The 12,946-nt window shown below is 32.1% G+C and overlaps 1 protein-coding gene across 1 annotated transcript in view; it reads right to left on the bottom strand.

The window, feature by feature from the left end:
- Positions 1-12,946, bottom strand: part of LOC139489178 (probable ATP-dependent RNA helicase DDX46) — a 34,904-nt gene that overhangs the window by 13,510 nt on the left and 8,448 nt on the right. The window contains exons 3-8 of the mRNA XM_071275353.1: positions 11,723-11,822; positions 7,622-7,843; positions 6,739-6,804; positions 4,152-4,253; positions 1,999-2,073; positions 886-982 (exon numbers count right to left, since the gene is read on the bottom strand). Coding sequence (XP_071131454.1) covers positions 886-982; positions 1,999-2,073; positions 4,152-4,253; positions 6,739-6,804; positions 7,622-7,843; positions 11,723-11,822 — 662 coding nt within the window. The remainder of the gene's footprint in view (positions 1-885; positions 983-1,998; positions 2,074-4,151; positions 4,254-6,738; positions 6,805-7,621; positions 7,844-11,722; positions 11,823-12,946) is intronic.

The following is a 12,946-nucleotide window of genomic DNA, read 5'->3' as shown; positions in this document are numbered from 1 at the left end:
ATGTCAGATTTGCTCTAAATGCTTTGGTTTTTGAGTTATAAGCCAAAAACTGCATTTGACCCCTATGTTCTATTTTTAGCAATGGCGACCATGTTTGTTGATAGATCATAACTTCGGATACAATTTACAAACTAGATACCCTGAGGAACATTCAATTAAAGTTTGGAAGTATTTGGCCCAGTAGTTTCAGAGGAGAAGATTTTTGTAAAAGATTACTAAGATTTACGAAAAATGGTTAAAAATTGACTATAAAGGGCAATAACTCCTAAAGGGGTCAACTGACCATTTCCGTCATGTTGACTTATTTGTAAATCTTACTTTGCTGAACATTATTCCTGTTTACAGTTTATCTCTATCTATAATATTATTCAAGATAATAACCAAAAACAGCAAAATTTCCTTAAAATTACCAATTCAGGGGCAGCAACCCAACAACAGGTTGTCTGATTCATCTGAAAATTTCAGGGCAGATAGATCTTGACCTGATAAACAATATTACCCATGTCAGATTTGCTCTAAATGCTTTGGTTTTGAGTTATAAGCCAAAAACTGCATTTGACCCCTATGTTCTATTTTTAGCAATGGCGACCATGTTTGTTGATAGATAAAAACTTCGGATACAATTTATAAATTAGATACCCTAAGGAACATTCAGTTAAAGTTTGAAAGTATTTGGCCCAGTAGTTTCAGAGTAGAAGATTCTTGAAATAGTTTACGACGACAGACGACGACATACGACAGACGACGGACGACGACGGACGCCAAGTGATGGCATAAGCTCACTTGTCCCTTCGGGACAGGTGAGCTAAAAACATGTTTACAGTTAGTTCTATTGTAAATACTGCTGTTAGTCTTGCTAGTGCAATCTATAAGATATGAAGTTACCTTCTTGTGTCATTTTGGAAATCTCTGGTACTTCAACATAAAAGTTTTTCCTGAAGGGTGCGTAATATATCCTGTCGTGGTCTACTGTTATCATTTCCTGAAGAAAACAAAGTAATCATAATATAAACTTATAAATTATTTCAATATATTACTATCCTGAAGTTTTCATGACCTGATGACTCCATGCAAAAAAAAAAATTCACTTGACTTTAGGCATATACTAATTAATCATAAAATTGAGAATGGAAATGGAGAATACATACTTTCCTGTATTTTTTTAGTTTTTTTACACAGCTATCTCCCATTTTCAAGGTAAACTGACTATATTTAGGGACACAACAGTATCATGAGTATCCAGGCTAATAATTTGATAATCCAGACCCGTGTTTCATCTAAATAAGACTCATCAGTGACGATCAGAGTGAAATATGACTATATTTAGTGGCACAACACTTTATTAGTTCACATCATAATGAACATGTTTTCTAAGTTTCAAAGTGACGTGACCACATCTTCATGTTAAACTATCGCGATCTTGACCAAAAAGTTTAACAGCAGAATGTAAGGGTTTATTTGATCAGTGAATTAAAAAATAAGGAAACAAAACTTTAATGTGGCATATAATTTAAAAAATCATATTAAAATGAACATGTGTACTTACATGTAGTTTCAAGTTGATGTGATCTCAACACGCTCAACTTCTGGGTGAACTATCTGATCTAGATTCAAGATAGATGAACAGACCAATGGATGAAGGGGAGGAATCTGGGACTGACTCACAGACCAAAACTTGCTATGTCCCTCTACTATTATAGACAGGGCATTAATTTTGGTCCAAGGTACAGAAGTGTAATAAGTTCCAGCTACAAAGGATATTTTCATTACTATGGACTCATTATTTTTCGTTGGATACCAATTTTCGTGGATTTCGTGGGTATAAGTGAGCCATGAATTTAAATGTTTAATGAATTACAAATTTTCCTTAGACTTGTTTGCAGACTTTGGCAGAACCACAAAATTAAATGTCCAGGAAAGTGTAAGTTTTGTTCAATCCACGAAAATTGGTACCCACCTTAAAGAATGAATCCATAATATTTATGTTATAACTTTTACCTTTTTCTTGTTTTTCTCTTTGGCAATCCTCAACATTGTGGTATCCAAATCATCTTCTTCCTCTTCTGAAGAATACTGAAAGAAAGATAATGCATTTCAATTTTACAACGAGAATGTGTCCATATAACACGTATGCCCCACTTGCACTATCATTTTCTATGTCAAGTGGACAGTGAAATTGAGGTAAAAACTCTAATTTGGCATTAACATTAGAAAGATCATATCATAGTAAACATGTGTACTAAGTTTCAAGTTGAGGCCATAAAAAAGAATAGGTTTGTTTGCCCAAACGCTACCTACCCAGAAAAAAGCTGCCTACTCAAATTCTTTTATTGTACTGATTTGAAGAAGTTTTTTTTTAATCAGATAGGCATGATGACTAATAAATACCTGATACCTCAATTTCTTTTTTTGAAAAAAGAAAAAAGAAAATGCCTACCCACCTACCCACTGTCTCAACCTTTGGGTAGGGTTTGGGCAAACCAAAATATTTTTAATTGTGGCCTGATTGGACTTCAACTTCATCAAAAACTACCTTGACCAAAACTTTAACCTGAAGTGGAACAGACAGACAAACGTATGGATGAACCGACAGACCAGACAACATAATGCCTCTCTACTATCGTAGGATAAAAAAAATACATTAGAAAGTTTATTAACTAATTTCCAATCAATGACAATGGTCACATTTATATTTTTATCACTCATTCTCATAATAAAATTGCACAAAAAATAGTGTTGACTTTTAGATATTTCTATGGAGTTATTTTTGTGTTGTTATTCATGTTCTTAAATTATTTTGAACTCAGTAAAACTGACTTTCTAATTATCTTTTGTAGCATACTTTGTTTTTGTTTGTCCATTGTCAAATTTGCTTGTCATAACAAGTAGGAGAGAGCTTAATTCAATTGTGTTCAAAAGTCAATAGAAGAAAGATGCAGCTGTTTAACTATCCAAAATTACAGAAGAAAAAAGCCTGTGCACTGCATTCTTTACAGTCTATTTGTTTTCTAGTTAAATCAATAACTTTATACATCTAGAATTTTCTTAAGTTGGTATAAAAACACTACAGGGAGTCAACTCTGTAAAATTAGCTAAATGTTTTAAACACAATCTATTGATAAGTAAATATTAAAGGGGCACTAGCTGTCAAATTCTTGGTCACCGATTTGACTCAAATTCTCATATTTTATTCATAATAGTGTAAAACATTTATCCAAACTACCAAAAGTCTAAAATAAACAGTTTACAGAGCATGGGGTAGATAATATGTAGGTTCGTTTCGTGTGTATTTTAGTCCAGACGCCATCTAATTAACTATCGATTTGACCTCAGATGACCATATAAGCGATGTAAACATGAATGAAGATATGAATAGATTAAACCAACACGTGCAATTGGATTTTTTTAGGTCTGTTTGAGTTTATTTTATAGATTAAAAATAAATGTTTCTCATTGTTTTAACCGTATAAGAATGATTTTATATGGATCGAATCAGTAATCAAATGATTTACCGTAGTTTCACTTTCATTGTCGACATTCTTTTTCTTTAAATAATCAGTACACGTACAATGCATGCGTTGTCAATCTCTAGCAAGGGGTTAAATTGAAGTTCACATGAATACAGATTTAATGAGGTCGACTAATTCACTTACAAGTGAATGAGTAATTATCAATGTTTCTTCGCTTAATTTGACAAAATTGAACCGTTTTGGCTGCTAAAAGCGAATTATTATTTCACTTTTTCACTTTCATTATTGATTGAACAAAAAAAAAAATCTTACTTTAGTTTTTTATATATCTCGTAGCTAGTGCCCCTTTAAGCTTCTCAATGATCAAAATTAGTGTTTTCCAAAATGCTATGTATCCAATGAAATTTGTCAGACAAAGTGTGTGGTTCAATATTTTTGAATTTTTTATATTTTTGTCAAATTGTCAAAGTTAATATTTTGTCAAAATCTTAATGAAAATTAAAGGAGCCAAATTAATTTTAGTCTTGGTGTAAGGTACCACCTTAAGCTAAATTTTACTAAACTTTTATGGACCAAATGATATTAAAGATGTGTTGCTGTGATAAAACTGTGGAGCCTTTTATTACATATAACAAGTGTTTTTACAATGTGTATTTTTGTATTCCTAAGAATAGATATTACCTCCATAGCATCAAAATTATTCTCCATGAGTTCTCCTTTCACTATCGAATTATCAACTTTCTTTTTAGTTGCAGTTATCATTGTAAACTTCTTTGTTTCACCCTATAAAATAAAACATTAAACATATTAAACAAGGAAAAAGCTGGCACTGTCAACCAATGCTCCCATTATAGCCCATTCATTTAAGGAAAAAAAAAATGTCAATAGTTCAAACCAGGGTGTAGCTTTATACTACCGCAGAGGTCGAACCCTGAACAGTTGGGGCAAGTATAGACATAGCATTCAAGCTTGATACAGCTCTGAACTTGGATTATGATTAAATTGTCGACACAGCATAGGTTTCTGACACAGAATGAATGTGGTCAAATGAACTGAATTTTTTTTTTTGGCTTTTGAGCATTACACTATGCTGTTGAATATTGATCATGTTGATATAAAAATTATCTAAAGAAATTTTCTTTTTAATTTCTGAAATCTGAAATGAGAAAATTTGTACCCACCCCACAAATTTTCATTTAAAAATTAATATTAATTAATAGTAACTTCTAACAAGAATGTGTCCTCGGTACACGAATGCCCCACTCGCACTATCATTTTCTATGTTCAATGGACCGTAAAATTGGTGTAAAAACTCTAATTTTGCATTAAAATTAAAAAGATCCTATCAAATTAACATGTGTACTAAGTTTGAAGTCCATTGGACTTCAACTTCATCTAAAACTACCATGAACGAAAACTTTAACCTGAAGCAGGACAGACGGACGAAAGAACGAACTAATGGATGGACAGACGAACGAACACGTGCACAGACCAGAAAACATAATGCCCCTCTACTATCATAGGTGGGGCATCAAAATAAATTTACAGCTAATCATCTCAAGACAATCATCATTTCTGAATACATAATTTTCAAGCAGTGTAAGGGAGGTTTTTGCCCCTAATTGCTTAATGATTTGAGCCATAACCCTCCATAGCCATCCCTTTGAGGTATGGAAACTTGTGGTCTAATTTCAGACAGATTTTTACACTTAAACACAATTTATTTTTTTTACAATATTTGGGCCCCTTTTTTGGCCCTTAATTCCTAAACCTTTGGGACCATAACCTCCAAAATAAATCCCAACCTTCCTATTTTGGTTTGCATTGTGTTAAAATTTTGTTTATTTTTATTTACTTATACTAAAGTTATTATCCGGAAACCATGTTTTCAGACGATGACGACGAGGTGATACCAATAGACGACCAATTTTTTTTTAATTTTTGTGGTCGTATAAAAACTAACATATTTTGATTATCAAATTAGCATAAATATGCTACTATAATGGCATATATATCTCACCTGTATTAACAGTGACCTTGACCTCTCAACCCCCAAAATCAATAACTTTCTATCTTTCATTTGCATCTTTTTTTGTGGAGTGTCAACATGATTAAGAGTTTTATTCTGAGAATTATTTTCTTAACTTATCTGTAGGATGATCACTATAATTTGAAATTAAGATATTTTACTGAAATTAGGAGAGCTGTGGTGTAGTGGTTAGTGCATCGGACTACTAACACAAAGGTTCCTTGTCCGATCCTTGATCATGGGAAAATTTCAGGGAATGAATTTTCGACTCTCCATCAACACCATTTGTGAGCATATAGTCTTGAGAAACAATGATAGTCCGTCGGAAGGGGACGATAAATGGTTGACCTGTGTTAAGAGAGAGCCATATCTCTTGCACGTAAAAGACACCCTTGTAGATTTCGAAAAAAAAGTAGGCTAATGCGGCTACAAGGCAGCATTCGCACCCGCAAAGTGGAGAGGGATTAATATAAGTTGCAATAACTTGTTTCCCAATCAACTATAAATAAATATGTTTACACTAAAATAATGATAAGTGATGTCTTTTTAAATTGATAATTTATTGCATCAAAATAGTTGAAAACACAACCAAAAACAGGTCTAGACCTGCATCACTGCATGAAATTGATCAGGTAACATGTGTACTGAAGTAAAACTGATCATTCACTTTCATTGAAGACAAAACAAGCATTCTTAATAGTTCTAAGCCGTTGGTTTCCCATTTGAATGGTTCTACACTAGTAATTTTTGAGGCCCTGTATAGCTTGCTGTTCGGTGTAAGCCAAGGCTCCGTGTTGAAGACAGTTCCTTGACCTTTAATGGTTTACTTTTATAAATTGTAACTTGAATGGAGATTTGACTCATTGGCATTCATACCACATCTTCCTGTATCTACTTGTACAAAGAACAATGTATGGTTACTTTATATATCTCTCACTTCTATCTCAATTATGATGTCAAAAACAACTTAATTCTATGCCCTAACTGGTCAAGAACATGCTCCAATACTGTAAACCAACTTATTTTCGCGGATACTTTATTTCGGGTTCTACCCTTTCTTGGCCACTTCTCGGCTATTTTATTTCGCGCTTTTCTTATTTACTTGAAGGAAAGATCTAAGTTTTACATGTTCGCGACGATTTATATTCGCGTTATTTTTCTACTCGCGAAAGTCACGAAAATAAATAGCTCACGAAAATAAGTTGGCTTACAGTAGTTTAATAGCTAATAATCACTTACGTTTGTGGCATTTTCTGTCTTGACAGGTTTCACATCCTTTTTCTCAGATTTTTTTTTATCAATGGTCTGAAAATGAAGTGTATCATTTATTATCACATGATTATAGCAATTGTTTACAAAAATATTTCTTTGAAAACTAAAAAAGAGTTAGGCGCTCCTTCAAATTAGGACTAAGGGGACCTTAATTTGATACAAAAATTGTCTATAGTTTTACCGTAATATATATATCTGTTAAAAAATTTCAAATAGTAACTATTTTAATTTCAATATACATGATATACATCTCTTTATAATAAACTAATGGTGAAATGAACAAAAGGCTCATAAGTGCCTCGGTTGCTAAACTGGGAAAGATATGCAACTTAGATGTTATATTTTAGCTTTACTGCAATCAGTAATATAATTTTTGAAGATATACTATTGTACATTTAGTGCTGATCATTATTGTGGATCCATATTTGCCCACTGACAGGGGAAAAACTCATAAAGTTGACACATGTACAACATACCACAAGGATCAATCACTACATGATTTTTTTTTGAGTTTCTGAGAGTAAGATGTTTGAAAAGTATACAAGAAGTATAAAAAGTTGATCAAAAATCATCTTTTCATGTTATAATTCCTTAAAGGATATTTTACTTGATTTAGTTGTATAGGCCTGTATCCCGCCTTCAACAATGAGCAAAAACTCATACTGTATAGTCAATACCATCCATGATCAAACCATTTCGATCAAACTAGTATCAATTAGCACTGCTATATGCTTGCTATTATCTTATTTCATAGAATGGAAAACAAATAATCAATATGAAAACTCTAGTGTAGGGTTTGCATACTCAAATGATGAGTAAATTATTGAGTAGACCCTACAGAATAATATACCTGCATAAATGCATCAAGAGGATCTTCCTCGTCCCCATCCCCTCCTGTCTGAGAAGGTTCCTCCTCTTCCTCCTCATCATCATCCTCTAGAGACCATTTCTTAGAAGGAGGGGCAAAATTAACAGGTAACAATTCAGCTTTCTTTTTCCTTTCAGCTCTCCATTCTTCTATTCTTTTTCTTCTTTTATCCATCTCCAATTCCAATCTTTTCTGCTCTTCTTCCTAAAATAAACATCAGAACAGATTACAATTATTTCATTGCTTTATTAATTTAAGAAGATTCATAAATATATAAAATATAAAACCCAGTAAAATGTTAACAGAAATAAGTCTTATTATATTCTTTGTTACAATTTCATGAACCTGAAAAACTTTGAGTGCCTCATTTACGCAATAATAATTCTATTTCAATTTATCTGTTCTTGTGTATAAGTGTAAATTGTTTCATAAGATATCAGTCTTCAGGCTGAATGAAAATCATATTTTTGATTAATGTTTGACTAAATACATGAAATATGGATGATTTTTTTTGCTTCAGCCGATATTATTTAGACAGAAAAAGACATTTTAAATGCAGTTAAAACGTAAATTTGGCCACAAACCTGAATAATAATGCCTTTGATGTTACCCCATACAGAAATTATGGGAGTATTACAATGCATACATATTCCAATATTGTTTAAAAATTATGTACTGGAACAAAATGATAACATTAATCTGATGACAATGACTCTGGCAAACATTCATTGTGAAACCACACAAACTAAGAACATGATCTGTAACAATGGTAACTTGTCATGGTTAAACTATCTAACAAATGTCAAATCAATATCAAGCAGGACAAAAAAAGAACTGTTTATTTGTGTGAATTTTCTAAGTCCAAGTACCATCACTTACCACAAAATCTTTAGACCCAAACAAAATTAGATCTTGATCATTTACTGGTCATGATAAAACATTGTACCTACAGTACCCTTCAAGAGGACCAACTCTCCCACACCCTACACCGAGGAAAATGTCGGAGCCACTCCGAAAAACTCCGATATTCCTCCCAAAATGTTGGGAGGAATTTGGGAGTAATCTCTCCCAAAATCAGGTAAATGTTTATTGTGATAACGAGCTCACTCTCTACACCGAGGAATTAATTGCCCTTATCCTACTTTGATCTCTACCGGCACAAGACTGAATGGGTAATTGGATTACCTGACAGGTAAAGGTTGAAGTAATAAAGAATTATATTTCCGGTCTACTGTATCAGTTTAAGTGTCAAACAGGTGTATAATTTTAAATGTCTTCTATTCTTATTAAATTTAATTTGTGGTAATAAAAACTAAGTCAAATTATTTTCGTATTTTTTGTTAGCCCATCTAAAAATATCTTAACCTTAATGTACTTGCTTTTAAAAAAAAAAACGATTATAAAATATAGTGGAATATGTGAAAAACCAAATATTCTACTTCAAAGTTAAAGTCTTTATTTAAAAATTATATGTCTAAAAGTTTTGCATATGCAAGTAAAAAGGAAAATTTATTCACCATTCATTAGGCATAATAATAGCCCCGTAATAATTGTGTAAATCTACGGCCGTTTTTTTTTTTACGATTATCTAATTGCTGGAATGAATAAAAGATTTAAAAGCAAAATGTTGTTGTTAATTCTTTCAATTGTATTCAAGTTTAATAGAAAAATGAAAACTACTTAATTTTGACCTCGATGTCTTCACCAGTAAATTAATAGTTTATTTACGAAATGAACATACTTGTGTAAAAATAACCGGAAACTTTCGCTAAATTAATCTGAGCAGTTAAAAGAAAATTATAAAATTACGTGTCTGAAAGTTTTGTATATTCAAGTAAAAAGGAAAATATTATTCACCATTCGTTATGCTTAATAATAACGGCATTTTCGTTTTACGATTTGTTGGCAGTACAGTAGGATAATAATACATTTCGGTTACAACAGGAATACTTCTACGGCTGCATTAATTCTTCTTTGTATAATATTTATTTTCGCACAATGAATGTAAATTTGTGTATTTTAAACAAAAGATTTTAAAAACAATTATTTGCCGTGAGAAGACAATTCCACGATACACATCTCAGTTATTAGCTCAGTTATCAACAGTTTGGGTTGAACTTGAACTTGACTTACTTAACAATGTTAAATGCTAAAAATAGTTAACATCAATTTTATCCAAGCACGAGTTTTTTAAAGGGCGGGAAAAAATATCGCGTACTAGTAAACTCAGGTGACCTTTCTAGACGACCGTGGGAAAAGTCCATTCAAGGTTTCTAAATTTGAAGAACGACATTTTTGTGCAATCGTATTGAGGCTCCGGAAGGCCCTTTTACAATTGATTAATCGGAAAAATATAATTCTTATCCGAAAAAACGAGAACACATCTTTAACTATTTGAATGTTAATGTTTTTATCTTTCAAAAAAGGAAGTAGCCTGGACATTAGTTATATGTCCATGGTCAATAATATAAATTACGGTTGATGAAATATTGAAATTATGATGGAAATTGTCCGGGTGAATAATTGTATTCAAATGACAATAATACGATAAAGAACTGCCAATTGTAGGCGTTTGGAAATTTTGAAAATAAAATGATGACTGATTTAACTGGAATAGAATATTATGATGGGCAATTTTGAGGTTTGATATTAATTAAAGGATTAGTGACCTATCGGATAGCGATAAGCTGATTACTTATCATCACAACTTTTAACATCTTTTGTAAACGTTTACTGATTGAGCGTCATAAACTTGTCAAACGCATGAAGACCGGTAGAATTATAATACTTTAAAATGACGAGCGCTATCAATATAGCTGGAAGTTATTTCCTTTGTTCAACAGAGTTGTCATTTTACAGTTTCTGTTCGTAATTTAAATTATTCTAGTCTGTATAAATGTACCGAGGTTGTGAAACATAATATTTCACATGGCTCATTTAATTAAGTTTACTTGATGATCCGATGAATCGTGTTACCGAAAAAACAACATGATTTTATTAGCCAGTTGATTTTTTAAATAATGAACAATTAATGCGCCGATATTGCTTATTGAATAAGTTATAAAAGATGCTAATTGTGGCAAAATTGTCCTGGTTGAAAGAACGCAATGTATGACCTGACGAGATTGTAATAGAAACACAAAATAACAAGTATTTTCTTCATACTTTTTCGTATGTACGTTTTATTTCAAAGATAATGGCATAGGACAAAAACATATAAGATAATAATAATCTTATTCTAAATGATATTATCACATCTTTATCTGTCAAAGAAAGGAAAACATTTTCAATTTTTAATACCGTGATTTTAAAGCACACCTGTGCAACCAAGATCGTTTAATGTTCATAGGTAAATTATCTGGGTAATCCGATTATGTTGTCACGCGTCGTTAATTTTTAGTAATTCCGATGGCCAATAAACCAATTAACAGCCACGCGGTGTTGGGAGAGAATCTTTGGAGAATTTTAGGAGTGAAATCCGCGGTACTCGGTGTGATTCCGAGAAACACGGAAATCGGAAAAAAAACGAAATCGAATCGATATTTTTGAAGGGTACTGTTGTATCAACATGATTAAATTAATATCTGCAAGCAAGAAAAACAAGAATGTCCAATTGCACTATCACTTTCTATGTTCAGTGCACCGTGAAATTGTGGTCAAAACTCTATCTGGCATTAAAATTAAATAGATCATATCATAAGGAACACGAGTACTAAGTTTCAAGTTGATAGGACTTCATCAAAAACTACATTGAAAGAAACTTTAACTTGACGCAGGACAGACAGATGAACAGACGGACAAACGAACACACAGACCAGAAAACATAATGCCCATAAATGGGGCCTAAAAAGTGTGGACAACTGATTTGCAGGAACCCCTCTGGCTTTATAGGTAGAGCACTAACAAAGTTCTATTTATTTAACTTCGCATAATTTTCAATTGTAAATATTGGTTTAAGATCTGGTAAATATTTTGGAAAACATTTCGACCTTCTTGGTGCTACTACTTTGACAGACTTTTATAACTACTACATACATGTATATATGTATAATTATGCACCATCATTATATAAGTATAGCAAACCTTATCAAGAGGTTCATCTTTAACATTGAGAGCCCCTTCTTTGTGTATAACTCGGTCATCATCATTCTTTCTGCCATTTGGTGACCTGGATCTTGATCTTCTGGAAAAAATAATCACAGAATTGATTTTATCATACACGAAAAATCACTTAATAAATATCACTGAATTGACAGAAGTGACAGGTATATATCATGTATATGTCAATCAGACAATTTCTCAATAACATAAATGTTCCCAGATTTTCAACAATATTTCAAAATTTATCATACAAACATACAGTGCTCTAGCTAGAATTCAAAAGGGGCAGGGTGCCAGTGAAGGGCAGGGCACTTTTTTATGATAGGAGAAGGCACTGCTCATTTCTTTTGTCTACGTCCCTGCGTGTATCACGAGTTCACATATTTTTTTACTGTATATATTGTCAATAAAGATGCATAAGTTGTTGTTATGATTATTTAATCTATAAAATTTGCATAAGAAAAGTCATTCATACTACATGTTCATATAACATGGCAATACACATTCATACTATTAACCAAAAGAGGCAAGATAAACTTACTATTCTCCCCCACCCCCTCTCCTTCCAAAAAAATGAACATAAACTAAACATCTGATAGTTTACCATACATGAACATGACTGACAGAGTAGTTGTATTTCAAAATTTTCATCTAGAGCTTGGCCCTCGAAACTTTTTTTATTGTTTGTGTTTAGGAATATATTATTTAGTGTAGCTTCATCATGTTGATTTGTGATGAGAGTTTAACTACACACTTCCATTTCGTAAGTTGATAGCTTAACACCATTCTTACAATTCATTTCTACATATTTCTTACTTGAGAATGTATAAAACATGGATTGCCAAAAGTATGATTATCAAAAATAAATTGCAATATATTTTTTTTGTATGTTCAAAGACAGTTAGTATCCTTAAGGTAACATTCTTATATAATTTTGTATTCAATTGGTTATTTTTTCCTATTTTTAGTGCTAGATAATATTTTAGGAGCACAATTTTGTAATAAGCTTTTTCAGGGGAAGTAACTCCAAAATTAATTTCCAACATGTTTACGTCTGCTTGTCGCTCACAAGTTGAGATGGACGATGTTTCTGTGAAGGCAAAGTTGATTTCTAAATTCATGAAAGTCTTCATTCATACACTCTTCCATTGTGACTATATTTATGACAAAAAGGTACATTGTCTTAATTAAATTACCTAGTAATTA

The sequence above is a fragment of the Mytilus edulis genome, chromosome 9, assembly GCF_963676685.1.
Source record: "Mytilus edulis chromosome 9, xbMytEdul2.2, whole genome shotgun sequence".
Lineage (NCBI taxonomy): Eukaryota > Metazoa > Mollusca > Bivalvia > Mytilida > Mytilidae > Mytilus > Mytilus edulis.
Note: the sequence above shows the minus strand (reverse complement) of the source record. Positions and strands in the feature narration are given on the sequence as shown.